Genomic DNA, 18,989 nt, shown 5'->3' with positions numbered 1-18,989 from the left:
CACAATTTTCCACTGTGTGACAAATGCACTTTGTAGCTCAGAAGCACCAGAAGGCTTAGAGGAGCACAGAAGGCAGCTAAAGTAGGTGATCACAGAATTCTGTCCACAAATTCATTCAAGTCTAGGAAAGTTACTTGGGACAGTCCTTCAAAGTTCAAATAGATTGTGACCCAAAGCAACCCAAGAGTTTCTCAAAGCAAAGAAATTGTACATTCTTCAATGGCCAAGTCAGTCACCTGATCTCAGTGCAACAGAGCATAGTTTTCAGTTACTCAAGACAAAGCTGAAGGTAGAGAGACCCACAAACTAGCAGAAAGTGAAGGTGGCTGTAGTGAAAGTCTGGCAGAGATTTTCAAGGGAGGAAACCAGTGATGTCAACTGGTTCTTGACCTCAGGCAGTCACTAACAGCAAACGATTTTTATCCAAGTATTAAAAAACAATCCTTGTATTTAAAATCATGCTAGTTTGTAGAGGGTATCTCAGAGATGGAAAAATAACATTCAATTTAAGACTGATGGGATGTAAATACGATGGACAATGGAGGAAGTGGAAAGCATTTCGAAGTGGCACCAAGAAAACAACACAACAAGAAATGTGCACGGAATAGATGAAAAAGAAATGTAAACTCCAGCCTGTTTGTATGTTTGTTGGTTTGGAATTTTCTTTACTGTGTTTTTTTTTTTTTTCTTTTAATGTTAACTAAAATTAATAAAAAAAAAAATTAAAGTTGGAAATAAAAAATCATGCTAGTTTATCCACTTACTTTGAGGCTTTGTATTATAATAGCTGTAATACTGACGAAGCTAATGTAATTATATTTATTAAACTCAGTTAAAGCTGAGAATCGTTACTTCAGTAACATCTGATGAATTGTTAAGACTGTGCTGAATCTTTTGAGGGGGGAAAAGCAAGCCCAAGCTTTCACCAAAATGTTGATGGTGCCCCTTTTCCTATTGTTTACATATGTTTTGAGACCAAAGCCATGGACACACTATTGCCTGTTACCTATGTAGGCAGATTCTCATGTGGTTTATTCCTCTGCGATATTTCAGATGACACACTTTTAAGAATGCTTCAAAACACAACTCTAGTGCTCGGTGACAAGTTTCTTCTTTATGATGAATTTTTTAGTCGAACTCCAACATACTGTCCCTTTCTGTTGGTGTATTCACTAGCACACAAATCCACAGCTGAAATGGTTTCTATGAAGTTACGTTTCGCCTATGTTTGGTTATTGCTTGCTCAAACAGCTTTTTTCCCCCACCACCACAATTCATATTTTTATTATGGACTTGAGGCTTAGAGTCACAAACATGCTGAAAGTTATAGATAGATAGATAGATAGATAGACAGATAGATAGATAGATAGATAGATAGACAGATAGATAGATAGACAGACAGACAGACAGACAGACTGACTAGCCTTTCCGACTCTGTTTCTATTTCTAAACATTTTGGTTCCAAATTGGGCAGCTGGTTCATCAGTGCATCCCCTGGAATTCCTAAAAAAGAAACTTGAAAGCATATTAGCCTGATATGGCAGAGGAAGGAGTAGGATAACACTGGTAATGCACTTTAGGGGGCATCGTGTCACATTAGCATTCCAGTAAGAGCTATCTGATTGAATTACAGTCAGACTGTTTTGTTTTTTTCTGCAGGAAGACCCTGTGCTGTGAAGGAGGAAAAAAAGAGGAAGAGAGTGTGTGAGAACAAATCTAACAGCAATGCATTATCAAGCCAGTGAGGATCCCACAGGACAGACAGATGCTCTCCTGTCAGACAGACAGACAACAGGATCTCCGGTTCTTTCCTCAGATATTAATGGTACACATCAGAGTAACTTTGTGCTGAACATTGGGGGGGGGGTCAAGATGTCTGTCCAAATAACTCTGGGTTAAATTCCCAGATGATTAAACATTCAACTATTTTGCTGACAATAACAGAAATGAGTAAAGAAAATCAACAGAATATTTATGAAAGATAATTCATAATTTTATTGGAGGGGTTATATTGGTTGGGTCTGATTATTAGGGGGGTCATAACCCCCTAACCCCACTGGAAATTACGCCCCTGATGGTACAGCTTCCGTGGTTTACCCTGTGCCTGTCTGTTTTCATCAGACACGGCCACACTGAGGCTACGGAAAATTGCGTTCTAATACAGTTGCTCCAAGATCTTAAACAATGCTACTTTAGCATGCGAAATTAAACCAGTCTCCTTTTTTTACTTTAGCTAAAAGGGATTTCATTCTTAACAGTGTTAGAAGTATAGCTTTATGAATGAGAAAGTCGATGGCTAAAATTTGTTAATCATACTTGCCCTGTCTTTTTGTTTAACACCACGTTTATTGAAATTTGTGGTTTTAAATAGAATATCTTCATTTAGTGGCAAAATTTTGATTTATTACTTAATCACCATTAATTAAAGGGTGAATACAGTGATTACAATTTTCGTGACTGTCATTGTTAGCAGCTTTTAGCCTGTGGTTGACTGAATTTTTCTGTTGTACATTATTTTCTTATTGTTTGAGAAATCTGAATTTAAAAAAGAAATTGCCTATTTAGCTCAGTTAACTATCTGTTTCAAGTACAGCTCCAGGTCACAGTCCATAACAAACCAGACAGCTTTGAAAATGTGAAGGTACACTTGTATTCATATGTGCCCAAAATAGCTTCGATGCCATCTGATGTGCCATCAGATTTCTTTGAATTGTACTCGGAGACCAAGGCATTCCTACAACCTGTTTGTGGTTTGTGGTGGCGTATACTTTGCCTCCAACAAATGGCCTTGCTGCCTGCTGGTTCCAATCCAGTGCTCTTTTGATGTAGCCAAATTTCACTCAGAAGGAATGTTTTTGTTTTCGAGTGCCTCTTTAGCTTTCTTGGCACCGTGTTAGCATTGGTCAACAGCTGGTACACTAGAGCTGGAGGCTGTTAACAGACCAGCTGAAGCCATAATATGAGTATTTTTTTCTACAATATTTATTGTTGTCATTGTTGTTGGTTTATTAAAATAATCAAATCCCTGTTGTTATTAAATGTGCTTTATAAATAAATAAATGAAATGAAATTACAGCATTTACATTTATGTTAGATTACTTTTAACTAAGTGTTTTAGCCTACTGGTTCATGACATGTGTAGTAATTTAACTCTATTGGAAGTAAAAACTTCCTTTTATATATATATATATATATATATATATATATATATATATATATATATATATATATATATATATATATATATATGCTCTGACTTGTATTATGTGTATGAGTCTGTGGTCTGGGAGAGTCCTGTAACTCTCTGTCTGCAAAATACAGTATATAATGTTGGGCAATGAATTATATAGTTATTTCTTGAAAAAAGTAACTTAGTTTTGCAAACAACAAAGTTTTTTGTAGCTGTTTACCTAAAAATGCAGCCAAGGCATTTTTTTTAAAATAAACATTTCAAACTATTTACAGAACAATCAGGTGTTCTGCATCAAATCTGATGCCACACAAATTATTTGGGTCACTCCAAAAAATAATTTCTGTCCACTATGAGATAAAGGAGAACAACAGCCTGATACCTGCAGGCCCGAGATGTATCACTCCTGGCAGAGAGTGCTTTCAAGCACTTTCCTTATAAAACTCAGTTTTTACCATTGCTTCCCGCAGTAAATATAAACAATGATAATATTCAGGGGAAAAAAAAAACATTGCATATATTTTTATCATAACTCTGGTTTTACGTGGCCTCAACGCAATTTAAAAACTGGTATAAAGTTCACACTTTTTCCATCAATTGTTCCGTCTGTCCTGCTCACATCTCCAATGGTTGTACACGTTGTCATTAACGTGGCTTCACTCCACATCAGCCACACCGCTTTGTTAGCTAAAACACTGGTGTCGGCACATAAGGACGCTGTCATAGCCTGTCAACGACGTTGATTAGCTGCGTATATACTGTAGACCCTCACTGTCACCTCTCTCCTGACCTCCTTTGACAGTGATTTTAACCACAATTTTGAGTCCTTGATTTATCACTTCCTAGGACCTGTTCCCACTGATTATCAATTTCCAGTACTTATGTATTTTGGCATAGCATACCAGCCTTTTCTTCCTGTTTTCCTTGCTTAAGAATGGTTTCTTGACTGTTGCTTGAGTTTGAGTTTTAAATACTGTTAAATTCAGTTGTTTTCCACCTTTCCTTCTGTACTTCCTTTGTGGAAAGGATTAAATACCCATAATTTACCATAATTTCTATGAAATGCTGAAATCTCATTGTTGGTTCAAAGAGTTGCTTTGTTCAGGAGATGTTTTCAAAGGAACTTGAGCTTGTTTTGGACAAAGTGACAGAACTAGTGACAAGACTTTTTTTTGACATGTACTCAGTATAATCAGAAGTTATTTTCCAAAGCTACATATGAAAGCATTTCAGCAGAGAGGTCACATCTCATGTCATCCTGCTTGTAAATGGCTCATGTTCCATATTATACTAGAAAGAAAATGGAAGGCACTGTGAATGACAAAATAGAATTAGCTTGGGGTCAACCAAAGTAATGGAGTCAGTTAGGGGGTTAATACATAATTCATGTGACTTCTTCACTCATCCTGACCTTTTTTGGGCAGCAACTCTTCCCGCTGAGGATTGTTACCATGGCGCTGGTTGCCCGAGGAAGTTGTCAACAAAGAGGCTTTTTGTCTCTTGTGTTTTTTTCTGAAGGATAGGAAATGTAATTGTTTGACAAAAATAGCCTAACTTTACTCCTCCCTGAATGACTGGTGACAGCAACCTTTTGCTATGTAAGCACACATACAGAGTTTAACAAATTTAAGCGACCACCACCTTGTGAAATATTTATGCCACAGCTGCTGTAAATTAACAGTATTGGAAATTGAAAAAAATATTTTATGTTTCTGTTATACCTCTAGATCCATCTTGCATCTGGATACAATGTGTAACATATTAGATCAGGTGTGTCATCTCGATTATGAGATCTATGACTTGAATATTAGACTTCCCAGAGCTTTTCCTTTAAAAAAAAAAAAAATTAAAGAAGCTTCTAACTAGCAAATGCACATTATCAACGTTTTATCAATAATACGGCAGATGGGACCAAAATCTCTATTTGAAATGAGCACATCTTTACCAGTGTTACAGAATTATACTCCAGAGGAATATGTGTAGCAATTGGGTGTAGTGATCATAAATGGTGATCAAAAACTGAAGTACCCAGAACGGGATCAAATAAAAGATGTTTTAGAGATTCAATTAAACATAAATTTGTAGACAGCATTCAGAGAGTTTCCTGGTTAGATGTTTTATTAGAAATGGAAAATTTTAGTGAAATTATTTTGCTGTTTTTGGTGAAATATCATACACCATGAATGCCAGAAAGTCGAAAATATTAGCCATATATATGGCTAATATTTCTACATATTCAGATGATGCAACAGTATACATGTGAAGTCTATTTGAAATTATTGGACCATGCATGGCCCTCAGACTAAGTTGGAGTGCATTTATCAAGAGAAGAGGTGCTTTATTACAATTTTCTTTTCACATAAAGCGGAAATCTGTGTGTAACAGCTTACATGTATGATGTAGTAGAACACAAAACATTATTTACTGTCAGATCCCAAGCCAGCTGTGTGTCAATAAAGATACTGTTATTGTGCCACATTTGTAAATATGCATATTGCTCTGGGTTTTCTGCCGTGTGTGAAACTGTAATGGAGTTATGCACTAGGGCTGCTGAAAACCTTGCCATGAGTTATTTTCTAAAGAAATGACAGGCACATCGTTTCTCGGCTTTGTAAGTGATGGAGGAGCTGCTGTGATTGGCCAGTAGAGAGGAGCTGCTGCAGTTGTGGGTGAAAAGATAAACCGTCATTCACTGATTAAGAGAACATGCTTCTGTGATGTTGTAAAACATGTTAGAGACCAGAGATATTTTCACAATGACTCGCAAATTCCAAAAGTCTGCTGTTGATCTCAAGAAGTGGGACAAGATGTCTCCTTTCCTGTATAGATATTTACAGCTGTGTGAGAAAGAAAAGGGAAATGACGCACTGAAGGAAAGCAGAAAAAAGTCCCCTATCAAAGCAGACCATTTCCTTAAGAATCTACAGAGTGTAATATTAATATTAATCACATTATCAGTATTATTTCAGGACTTGACTGCAAACACTGAATGAGGACTGAGTAAAGAACAATAGGACAGAGTCAGAGTGTTGGCACTGTGCTCACAGCTTTGAGACATCCAGCCAGTTGTGCACTCCTTCTGATAACATCTCCCCCGCTTAGTCCAAATAGAAAAAGAAAAATGATGAAAAATATTATTGCTTTAATACCCACAATTATTTTGTACAGAAATGCACATAACAGCATAGAGGGATATGATTATTCTAGCCCCAAACTAGTAACCCGGGAAACCCAAAAAACTTTATTTTGGTGTAAGAAAAGGAAAAATAGTTTTTCAAATGTATCTATTTGCTGTGACTTTCGTAACTGCAGGTAGAAATTGTTAACATGAATTGATATCGCAATAAATGTATAATTTTCACAATGCTCACCCTGATATGGGGAATAATTTGTGTTGTAAGGAGCTGTTTTGTTTGTTTTACATATGTTTTTGGTATGGTGTTGTATGCCTATGTGTAGCTTGTTGTAGTTTCTTTTTTGGTGATGTGCAGTTACAGTTAATGGGGATCAATGGCCCCTTTAATTAAAAACTCTTTACATATAGATTGAGGCGTACTGCCCCCTGTTGGCTTAAACGAAATATACAAGTTAAAAAAATCTGACTTTTTTTTCATTGTTTATAGAATGGAAGTGTAGGAAGAGTAAGGAAGGACAAACAAAACCTCTTTGTTACTGTGTATGTTTTGAATTAGTTTAAGGTTTTCGCTTTCTTTTCTTAAACAGTCTTTTGTGTAGACATTGACATTACGGTTTTTCTCTGATGTTTGCATATTAGTGGCTAGTGTTCGTCTGTGGTATGTCTCCACTGTTGCTTAAAAAGAGAAGGTAAACTGCACACTTAGAAATTTTTATTGTCTTACGATTCACATAAAATGGCGTTAACGTCATGGCCTTCCTGTATGTTGCCTTCCTGTCATCTTGAACTAATCAATCCATGCTTCTCTGAATTAAACAAGGAATTGTCTCTGACAACTCAGATCAGCAGTTTCTGAAATACTCAGACTGGCCTGTCTGGCACCATCACATTCAGAGTCACTTAAATCACCCCTCGTCTATATTCTGATTCTCAGTTCACACTGAGTGTCTCCCACGTGGTTGGCCGAGTTAGATATTTACATTAAGGAGCAGTTGAAAAGGAGTACCTAATGAAGTGGCCAGTGTTTATATGTTTTTCCTGCTTTAAGTAAAAATGTATGCTGGGAAATGCCTATTGTTGTGCAGACATCCGGGGCTCTAGGAACCAGTCCAAAGTGCTCTATACAACATGCCTCAATCATACGTTCACATTCATACAAGAATCAAACATTCACACACATTCCTTCAGAGAGCAACTTGGGGTCAGTACCTTTCCACAGGATATTTGGCATGTGTACTGTAACAGCCAGGGATCGAACCACCAATCTGAGTAGTAGATGATCTGCGCTATCTCCTGAGCTTGAGCAAGGTAGATTAATAGTTTTTGGGTTGTGTGGGGTTTTTTTGTTTTGTTTTTTTAGAAGTAAGATACAACATATAATTATGTGTAAAAACCATGGCAAATAGTTGATATGAAAGTTATAGTACTAATTTACAGTTAAAGTGCAACTCTGTTATGTAGAGTGAATGCAGCATTTTCTCCACACAAATATCGCATTAAGAACACCCCGCTGTCACTGATTCAAAAGCAAAACAAACAAACCAAACTGGCAGCTTAAGCTGTCTCCTGTGTATCTCACCTAAATTTGAAATGAAACATAAAAGCTGTTGCATATTGAAGACATTTTTTTGAGACACCCACAGCATTTTCAGAAGATTTTAATATTGCAATTTGCATTTCAAAGACACTGAGAGTCAAAAAAGGGATAGGCCACCCACAGAGATAGCAAAGGCAGAGCTGTAGGTTAAACAGCCTCTCCTCGAGTTTCTCAAAAAGGGTGCACGGACAGAAAAGGAGCCATGGGAAAAATAGACTTGGGTTGTTTCTTGTGCTTAACCTCACATCTCCCACAGACATATACATTTAGCACACGAAAATATGACCAATCACTTGACAGGTTCTTGCTGTTCAGCGAATTTCACAATGTTAGCACTTTGTCATGTCAGCCTATATTTACATACAGCATCAACAAAATTGCTAATGGAGTACCAGATGGATTTACCTCAGAAAAATGCACAGAAAAGCTCAAACATTCAGGTACTTTCAAAAGACTCAAACTCCACTGGACAGTTTTTATTTAAAACATTCTGCTTCCTCGTTTTTACCACTGTGCCAAAACAAACCAATGGAATCTAAAAGATGTCAAAGAAGCAGACGTAGATATAATGGGCTGTTTTTGTTTCTCTGGCATTAGACAGGCACTGAAGCACCACATTGGTATATTGTGGTTTTTGCCATTACAGGACTCAGGATTAATGATGAACTTCTATTACTTCCCTGTATTGTGACTGTGCATCGTAAAATTATACTGCAATTACTACATTTGGAGACCACACTTCCTGTCTTTAAAAAGTACATATGGCACTAATTTGTGTAAAACTCTAGTCTAAAATACAAATAAAGCAGTAAACATGCTCTTCAGTATTACAGGTTCTTGGTAAAAGGCTTAGTTGTGTGCTTGTTAATGTGCAGCCACTTTAGCAAAATGCTTTTTGCTGTCTACAGACAAAAGGCAGACTCTAGTTATGTTACATCCATGTTCACTGCAGTTACACGACCTTTTGAGGTACAAAACGTTAAAGGTTAAGAATCTTTTGCGATTCTGCTACGTCTGTTGAACTTCTGCCTCAGTCCATATTTAAAAAAAACAAAGTAAAACCTATGTATCGTCACCTCAGCCTTTGGTGCGTAACTTTATGCCCTCTGCATTATGGTTGATGTGATTCATTCATTCATTTTCAGACACCGTTTCCATTGGAAAAAGCATCACAATCGTGATGGCCATGTAGCTCGAGGAGAATGAAAAACAGTTTCAGTATCACCTCTAATCTCAGAAGTCATCAAAATGAAAGAATGTATGTGTACAATTAACTACAACATAAAACAAATATTAACATTCCTGCCATCTTCTCCAAATAAAAGAAAGGAATGTCATTGTCAATACATAAATACATTTACAATAACTACAACTTTTAAAAATATTATGTGGTCAATCCAAAATAACACAAACATTTAAAGTACAATATTATACAACAAAACTAAAATCGGACTCTGAAACAACACTTCATGACGAAGAAATGATCATACATGTTGTGAAATATACATTATTAATCTAGCTTTTTCATTTACAATTCTCATCGACTGACATACCATATATTACAGCGAGAAAGGAGCTGGAGTTAATGGTAGGACAAGTGCATAGCAAAATAGAAGATTATTTTAACCAAGTTAAAGAAACGCATAAAACTGACAAACTGGCTTTAGAAAACAACATTTAAAAACCGTGTTTAAGGCAAATCTCATCATTTAAAATTGGCATAGTCTGAGAAAATGTCAACAAAGTCTTGTACCACCCTGTAGCAGAAGTCATATTGTTCCTGTGGGACGGAAAGAAAAACAAAAAAGATGGTTAAAGACGGACACATAATTGCCTACAAAATCAGCGACACTCGAGCTAAAGCGAGACATTTTTCTAGTGCTTTTAAATACTTGGGAACCACTCACCACTGTTTGGACCATGTGAGGCCTCTGCATGCGTAAACTCTTCACAGTTTGAAACACGTCCAGCAGGCCTTCTGCCTTGACTCGCTCCAAGATATTGCTCAGTGCAATGAACGTACCTGTTCGCCCTGCACCAGCACTGCAGGACACACAAAGCACGAACAGTGTTTGCAATGCAAAAATCCTTCTATATTTTATATTGTCAGATAAAAAAGAAGACAACAAATGTGACAAGGTAAGTGTATATAATATTTATATGAATAGAGTTCTATGTGTTGTACCTGCAGTGTACAACAATGGGGTGGTTCCCAGACTGCTGCTGCTGTTTCTGCACTGCGGCGATAATGTCGATCATGCCTTTCCCCTCGGCCGGGATTCCGATCTCTGGCCAGCCGTGGAAGTGGAAGTGCCTGATCATCCTTGTCTGCTTCTCCTTTGAGAGGAAACCCACAGGCGGTTGAGAGATCATAATATCGTTCAAATATGATTTATTAGCAGCATATGAAAGCGTAATGGCAAGTGTGACGTCAGTACAGGTGAAACGTGCAGCAGACGAGTGGTGGACATATGGGTGAGGCCCAGGGAGGCAGGAATGTACTACAAAGCCTCTGGGAGGTGAGGCGGGTCGAATTAAATAAAATATATGAGATGGGAGGCTCCCGCTTGATAACCCTAAACACTTCCTATCCTCATTTTTCCCTCTGGCAGCCCAGAGAGCTCGATATACTCACTTAGAGATTTGTTGTTGTTAGACAATTGTGTTAGAGCCTGTCTAGCTTTACAAAGATAAAAATACTTTCAACTTTCTAAAAAAAATCCTACTCATCTTTTAACTAACACTGTACTAAGCAACTAATCTGTCATTTCACTTGTTGATATCTTTATACCATTTTCACTCACATCTGTAGTTTAAACGATTTGAAAATCATTGCAATACAGCAATGATTTTCACCCTTATTCAGTTGTAAGGTTTTATGTATCAGGACATAATACAAAAAAAAACCCCTTGTCCGTAAGAGGTTTGAAAATCGGGTAAATACAAGCATACATGACAAAACATCAGCAGGGATCTTAGGTAAGCAGCTGCTGCTGGGAAGGGCTATAAGTTCATTGACAAACACTAAACTACAGTGAGAGAGATTGCTGCTGTTATTGGTTTTAGCATTTAAAACACTCGATAAATGAAACGAGACAATACATAGTTTGTCCACCAGAGGGTACACACGTATTCTCTGTAATTCATAACGTTGTGTCAATAAAACGGTAGTATTTTTAAACTGCATCACTATATCGTCTTAGTAAGGACCAATGAATAACGCATGTGAAACAAATCTGTTTGTTTCACGTCTGTAAAAGGTAAAAAATTATCTTCAGATATATTGACTTTCTTAAAAAAAAGAGAAAAAAAAAGAAAGAAAGAAAATCACCAAATCATTATCGGTATCTATCTGTCAAACTTTAGATCACAACATTCAACACAGCCACCAATCTTCCCACCAGTGGATCTCCCAGCAAATTCATAACATGAAGACATCTGCCCAAAAGCTAAAGCTGGAGCCACATTAGCTCATGCACAGCAGATATTCTAAAAGTGATTGGCTTAAAAAAAAAATCATACAGAAAGTGTATGATTGATGACTAAGAACCATTCTGAAAATGATTCTTAGTTATTTTACCGACTGTTTCTACAGTTTGGCTTAGTTTTCTTTAAATGACGTGGTGTAAATAACGTGGTAGTGTTCATCTGAGGTCCTATTTGCCTAATTTTAAGACGTGCTAATGGCAAGATGCTTTTAATTATTTATTTTTTAATGTTATATCCTGATTGTGAAATTGCAGAATTGTGTGTACCTTCTTTTTCAAATAAGTGTATGCCTTTGTGCACATTTTACATTTTTGGGGGGTAAATTTAGGAGGGAATGAGGTCGTTCTGTTTTTATTTGATACTTTATTTATCTGATCCCCCTGAGCCCCGGGGCTCAGGGGGTTGGGAAGCGCATCTGTAACCGGAAGGTCGCCGGTTCGATCCCCGGGCTCTCTGTCCTGGTCGTTGTGTCCTTGGGCAAGACACTTTACCCTACCGCCTACTGGTGTTGGCCAGAGGGGCAGATGGCGCGATATGGCAGCCTTGCCTCTGTCAGTCTACCCCAGGGCAGCTGTGGCTACAACCGTAGCTTGCCTCCACCAGTGTGTGATTGTGAGAGTGAATGAATAGTGGCATTGTAAAGCGCTTTGGGTGCCTTGAAAAACACTATATAAATCCAATCCATTATTATTATTTACTGTTTAATTGGGTAAGAATTCAGAAGTTGTAATGGAGTTATTTTCTGTTGTGTTGTGACACTTGTTCAATTTTCATATTATAAAAACCAATTATTTTATATAAAGGAATTTCATGAAGGATCAATAAAAGCCTTTATTTCACGATAACTGATAAAGATGCAGAGCAGGCGTGTTACATTTGCCTGTATTGATAGGACAGGTTTAATTTGCTTACCGGAACAAAGGTGAGTACCAAGTCTCGTAGGCTAAAGGTTTCACACAGGGTGTCTCCCTTTAGCTCTACTGTGTAGTCTCCATAGGAGACTGAGTCCTCTGTCGGCCAGTACTGGCAACATTTGTCCTGCAAAACAGATGAACATTTGTTTACTGACAGCGATGAATAAAAGAAACTGCAGTTTAACAAGTTAAATACTTCATAAATATGAACTTAAATAAATGTACAGTTTCGTGACAAAGGCAGGAAATCAGAACTGGGACGTTTTATGTTGTGTATTTGTTGTGTTTATTAAAGCCATCAATCATAGCTGGCTTGCAGCGATTAGTTACTGCAGCTTACCTGCTCCCTCTCCTGGAGCTCAGTGAGCATGACTATGGAGTGACATTTCCACTCCCACACCATTCTCCAAAAATCCTCCACTGTGTGCTGCAGAGGGCCCTGTGTGGCAATGTAGTAGTCCTTGTGTCTGTAGCCCTGAGTCACATCAAAATATAAAGGACTTTATCAGTATAATATAAAGCTTCATCGGTACAATTATTTGTGTTAACACAAATACCCTAAAACCTCAGAAAGAACAAATTAGGAAATAAAATATGCTCACATCTATAAAAGACGCATTGACATAGTCTGTGTACTCTTGACCTCTTCTCATGGAAAGAATTACTCTGTTGAAGTCATCTGAAATGGAAACAGTACATCATAAACACGCAGATTAAAGCAGCTCAAAAACATGTTTACATTAGTAGTATGGTATTGTAAGTATTGCAAGGGACAGAATTAGAAAAACATTCTAAAGGCAGCTGCAGGCAATGTAATCTGCAGCTCAAAATTTGACATAAGTTGGTTATTTATATGGATTTCATCTTACTTACAGGGAATAATTTGCAGAACTCTGTTCTTCTTCATGTTGGCTGGGAGGTTTCCTGTTCTCATGTTCTCTTTCATTATGCGCATGTTGGTCAGTTTCTAAACAAGGAAAATCTAAATGTTACAACTTTATAAAATATTCACCGTCCTTTGGTTTATGAATCAAAACAGGGGAAATAAACTAAGCTGCAGTATTGATGATAAATCATAATGACCATTTTGTAGCACAATTGAATTCTCATGCAGCAATAGAGGAATGTATGCAAGTCAGGTTTATATGTGCAGTGGTGTGCTGATTTTTGTTTTTTTTTTCTTTCACATATTTCAGATACGTTTAGACAAAGATAACCAAAGGAAATAAAAAGGCAGTTTTACATCATGATTTCATTTATTAAGAGTAAACCAGCTATCTATGTGTACGTGTCTTGTCTAAACCTAATAACGGACTTTGACCATTCGTGATCATTTGCAATGAGTTGGTCTTCTTTGCTGATTTTTCAAGAAGAGTGGTTTCAGATCATCAAAATTTGTTTGATCTGTTTGATATGAAACGTGACAAATATGCAAAAAAAAAAAAAGAACTGGGGAAGAAGCTAAGTACCTTTTGACTGCACTATATGTTCTTAGAAGTGATATGACTGAAGGGGATTGAAAAATCTTGAATTTCTTTTGCATTGATTATTAGTGTATATTTATAGTGCCTGCGTGGGCAGGTTCATAGTTCCCAGAACCTTCACATGCTTCATAACATTTATGAAAAGTGTTTCAATAACTGACAAATAAAAAGCTTAATAAGTTAAAATGACTAATAAAGAAACAACTGCATTTTTGTTAGGTTTTCTTTAGAGATTTCTAAGTTTAGTCTGTAATATTGTGTGAGCGTTTGTTAGATGGGATCCTTTATGGGTCTGAATGTAAAAAGAGGTTCTACCTTAAACTCTTCCTCCAGGCCAATCCGATCACCATCATTAAAGGTGTTGTGCAGTTTCTGCAGATGACCTTCCAGAGAAGAAACATCCAGTTCTGTGTCTCCATAGAGGTAGTATTCAAGCAAGGCCTGATAGATGAATGAGTACTGCATCTGGAGTGAAAATACACACAGATGAATAACACACACTATGCATGGGCCTAGTTGCAGATGATTTACTGTAAAGGATAATTCACATGTCCCACACACATGCTAGGTGTTAGCGTTACGTCATGTGGCTAACATAATCCTTCTCCAACTCACATCTGTCTGGATGAGTTGCGAGCGCTGCTCTCGTATCTTGGAGACAAACCCAAATACGTCAATTTTCTGCTCTGCGTGCATCATTTCAATCATGGCATCTATTACAATGAAGGTTCCCGTCCTCCCAACACCAGCACTGGAGATGGAAAACAAATGACACACTGAGCTGAGTGAACCATAATCCTCAGCTGACACTAGCACGTTAACAGACATCAGGAGGGAACAAAGCAACATCTGTGCTTGTAAACACATGTATTGCAATAGTCACTCCAAATGTTTCCATCTTTAGCAGAGAGATAGCTTGCCCACACACATACAAAGGGGATGTTTAAGCATAATACACTGATCTCCATAGAAACAAATTGGATAATTAAAACCATTAGGAGTAAACAGTAAAATACTGAACATTAGGCTACATTAGCTCAGCTCTTGCATACCTGCAGTGGACCACAATGGGCCCAGCGAAGTCTGGATTTACTGACTTGACCTTTTTGAGAAATTTGAGCATTCCAATTGGGGAGAAAGGAACTCCAAAGTCAGGCCAGCTGGTGAAATGGAGCTGGGTGACCAGGCGGGGAGTCTTAGCGGCGTCACTGGCCTGCTAAATAGACACAAGAGGGGGGGAAAAGCCATTATCTCTTGTTGGTTGAGCATTCTGTTGAAGATCATTATCAACTCTGTCTTACTCCCAAACCAGCTAGGGAAGCAAAAACAAACCCAATAATTGTTCCTCTAAGACGAATTTAGTGGTCCGACTGTTTGACTTCATATTTAATGTATCATCTAGTATTTAGTAGAGCCCAAAATTATACGTAGGTAAATCCACCCTTACTACTGGAAGGAATGGCTTAATAAGAGTATTAGAGTTTGGGGGGATTTATATATTATAATGGTGCACTGAAATCCTTTGAAGATATTGTGCAGCAGTCTGGAGTAATTTTAGTTTTTCCATATACTTGCAGCTTTATCATTTTCTGTTGGGGATCTTTGGATCTGTTACAGTGGCTCCAAAATAAGTAGAATGTCTGGATAGAGTTCTACTAAGTTATGGGAAGCGTCATAAGGCTTTAGTGTATTACTATGTTGTTTCAGCATATGGGTAACAGAACCATGTTAACCCTAAGAATACTTGGGAAAACTACATTAACATGACATTAAATGGTTAAGAGTAGTTATCAAGTATATCAAAGCAATATCACAAAAAGTAAGTACAAATCTTTTCCAGTTTCATTTGCTACTCCAATCTGTTAGAGATGTAAGTCTCAAAAGGGGAATTTCATTTATGTTCTGTGGTTGCATGACAAAGTGCAAGGTTTTTGTGAAAGTGTTAAGAAAACTGTTCGTGAGATTTCAGTTCCCAGTACCACTTAGCTCAAGATTGGTTGTTTTATGGGATTGGTAAATCTGGATGGGTGGTGATAAATACAATATATTGCTGTGATAATGGATGGATTCTGGTTTATTATGAGTGGTGAAACTTTGTTTAATTCTAGCCAAGTGTTGCTGACAAGTGCTACTATTGAGTGTTATGTATTGAGTTTAAAGACTAGACAGGAAGCTGTTAACGCTAACCAGCGTCATGGTGGCAATTGATTTTATCCATAGTTCTGGATATATTTGCTATCAGAAAAAAATAACCACAATTTATAATGTATACATACTATGTGCAATAATAACAGAGTCAATGGTCAAAACTTACATATTGCACACAGAACTTGCGTATGGTGTAATCCACCAGGACTGTGAAGTCATCGACCGCTACCCTCACATTTCCGTAAGTCCAACAACCCTGGTCTGGCCAGTACTGGTAACATTTGTCCTGCAGAGAGATGATATCCATTAATATTAGTATTCATTTTTACTGATCTACATAGCAAAACTGATTCTCTGGCTTTTGCCATCTTAAATATAAAGCTGTGTCTTTGTAAGTGGTGCAGTGATGGAAATTAACACGATTAGCATGTTTTTGATGGCAGGAGAAAACCAAATCTCCCAGAGAAACCCGGTTCAAACCCAGGACCCTCTTTCTATAACCACAGAGACGCTGTGCTGTAATGAATAAATGATCAAAGCAACTGTCTGTGACACATCTAAAAGAGTTTCCTTTATTAAGACAAACGGGTAACTTGCATGACTTCCGTCTGTAAGCAAGCAGTTAGTATATGAGAGCGGTGAAACCACTCCATATCTATTTTTACTTGATTATGATACTACCTTGGACAACTTTATCTCACACGTTATATGACAGCTGATTTGAACACATTAACACCCTTTTTAATACTTCCCTATTTTTATCGATCCTTTGTTAATAAAGTCGCCTTTGTTCACAGTAAAAACACTTCAAGTACTGTGCTGTGAAAAAGTATTTACCCGCTTCCTGATTTTAGTGTTTTGCATATTTGCCCTACTTCAGATCAAAAAAATCTTTAATGTTAGACAACAATAATCCAAGTAGATACAAAATGCAGTTGTTAAAATAATGATTAAAACCTCATTCCATTTACTAAGGGGAAAAAGCTATAAAAACGTACCTGACCACGTGTGAAAAAGTAATTGAATCAAGAAATACCTTAAATAGAACCTGTTTAATAAAATGTGGTACGCTGAGAGCATCATGCTACGATCTAAAGAAGCATATATCAGTCTGGAAAAGGTTACAAAGCCATTTCTAAGGCTTTGTGACTCCAGTGAACCATTATTCACAAGTGGAGAAAACTTGTAACAGTCATGAACCTTCCCAGAAGTGGGTGGCCTACCAAAAGTACTCCGAGTGCACATCGCAGACTCATCGAAGATGTCATAAAAATATCCCGAGCAACATTTAAAGAACTGCAGGCCTCACTTGCTTCAGTTAAGGTCAGTGTTCAAGATGAGGGAAGATATAAGAAAGACACTATCCAGTGCAAACTTTTTGTAAAGTTTGTGTACAGTTACATATTATATAAAAACATTGCAGCATTTTCTAAGTAGATCAACAGTCAAACATTTCTCACATAGAGCCAGGTAGGTTTGGATAGCTTTTTTTTCCCTTAATAAATTCAAAACTACATTTTGTATTTAATCCGGTTATTTTTGTTTAATATGGAAATTTTTTGATACAAAACATGTAAGTGCAACAATAAGAAAGTAAATAAGAAATCAGGAAATCAGGAACAGGGAAAATACTTTTTCCCTTAACGTGTAGCAGAGAAACAGGCGTCAGACAAGATAACATCATCTGACACCACCTTTGACCACAACCAATGACATCTATATTTAAATATGCTTAAGGGAAACTTTACTTTTCACTTCCCTTGTCCAAAATGCTGTTAGAGACGAGAGTTGGTGGAAGAAGCAAACACTGTAGTTATAGCTGTAGAGACCACATGACAACTGAAGCACTCCCGTTATGAACAACGTTTAAAATCACTTACTTCTTTTCTTTCTTTCAGATTTGTCAACATAACAACGGTTGATACTTTCTGCTCCCAAATCATCCGCCAGAAATCTGCTACGGTGTCTTCTTTTGGACCTAACAGATCCCCCCCAAGAAAAAAATTAAATTAAACCACAATTTAAAACTAAAAATATATAGAGAGATAATTATGTCATGTTTCTAAATGCCCTATAGCTTACCTTGTGCGCCTATGAATTTGTTCTTTTCCGTGAAACCCTATTTTTAAAAAAATCAAAAATAAATATAGGATTAATAATCTTCACTGTTTTTCACCTGAAATGGTAGAGGTCAGACAAGTATTTAAATGCTCAAGAGTTCAAGCTCAAATTCACTATTTTGGCACAAAAAAGGACTCACATCAATGTAAGAGGCATTCACATAGTCTGAACAGGGATTTCCCTCCAGCTCTGTTAACACCACTCTAGAATGATCATCTGCAATGAAAAGTACCACAAATTTAGCAAAAATGTAACTTTTAAATCAGTTTACAATGTGTATCATTACTACATTATTAAAAATGATTATAAAATATATATATTGAGAAATATACTTTTGCTTTCTTGGAGATGGCTGGATGAGAAGATTAAAGCATGTCTGTGCAGTCTGAAGCCACAATCAGCAGACTGCCTGACTAATTTGGCATTAAGCCTTTAAACAAGCAGTAACTTTTTTAAGGCTCTTCTGGTTTACTGTCATTTGTTTGCACTATTTGTATATATTTACAGCAGACCCGTATTCTCTTAAACCCGGAGAAAGCTGAAAATACTGCACTCAGTGTATGTTCAAGTAATTCCCAATGTCATTATTTTGGTATTTGGTCTCTATTTAAAAAGGCCTAAAACAGTTTTCTCTCAGTGGAGTCTGTTGAAGTACAGTGACCTGAGTGTTTTTGATGGAATTGGATGTTTTGGCTCTGCAGAGACAACGCAGCTGCTTGTTGATAGCACAGAGACGTACTGTGATTACATGATCTGCAGAGCTAACACAGCAAGGACTATATGAAACGCTATGACATAAGAACCGTAGAATGTAACCACCTTTGTTCTTACAAATCTGTTTACCTCTTCCCCTTGAAATTAAGTAATTATTTATATTTTATACTATTCATCTGTGGCTCTTGGGCAAACC

At 37.1% G+C, this 18,989-nt stretch overlaps 1 protein-coding gene across 8 annotated transcripts in view; it reads right to left on the bottom strand.

Moving 5' to 3' along the window:
• Positions 1 to 7,966: 7,966 nt before the first annotated feature.
• The window catches only part of ptprea (protein tyrosine phosphatase receptor type Ea), a 58,576-nt gene continuing 47,553 nt past the window's right edge, over positions 7,967 to 18,989 (bottom strand). For 7 of the 8 annotated variants that reach the window (XM_040038829.1, XM_040038835.1, XM_040038834.1 and 4 more), the window contains 14 exons: positions 18,219 to 18,295; positions 18,041 to 18,077; positions 17,839 to 17,936; positions 16,125 to 16,244; positions 14,863 to 15,026; positions 14,426 to 14,561; positions 14,126 to 14,275; positions 13,200 to 13,293; positions 12,929 to 13,005; positions 12,667 to 12,801; positions 12,325 to 12,450; positions 10,109 to 10,260; positions 9,831 to 9,966; positions 7,967 to 9,703 (listed from right to left, as the gene is read on the bottom strand). In XM_040038829.1, coding sequence (XP_039894763.1) covers positions 9,629 to 9,703; positions 9,831 to 9,966; positions 10,109 to 10,260; positions 12,325 to 12,450; positions 12,667 to 12,801; positions 12,929 to 13,005; positions 13,200 to 13,293; positions 14,126 to 14,275; positions 14,426 to 14,561; positions 14,863 to 15,026; positions 16,125 to 16,244; positions 17,839 to 17,936; positions 18,041 to 18,077; positions 18,219 to 18,295 — 1,577 coding nt within the window. In that variant the 3' untranslated portion in view covers positions 7,967 to 9,628. The remainder of the gene's footprint in view (positions 9,704 to 9,830; positions 9,967 to 10,108; positions 10,261 to 12,324; positions 12,451 to 12,666; positions 12,802 to 12,928; positions 13,006 to 13,199; positions 13,294 to 14,125; positions 14,276 to 14,425; positions 14,562 to 14,862; positions 15,027 to 16,124; positions 16,245 to 17,838; positions 17,937 to 18,040; positions 18,078 to 18,218; positions 18,296 to 18,989) is intronic. The other variant, XM_040038833.1, reaches the window with a different exon arrangement.

Source organism: Simochromis diagramma, unplaced genomic scaffold, assembly GCF_900408965.1.
Source record: "Simochromis diagramma unplaced genomic scaffold, fSimDia1.1 OVJJ01000402.1, whole genome shotgun sequence".
NCBI lineage: Eukaryota > Metazoa > Chordata > Actinopteri > Cichliformes > Cichlidae > Simochromis > Simochromis diagramma.
Note: the sequence above shows the minus strand (reverse complement) of the source record. Positions and strands in the feature narration are given on the sequence as shown.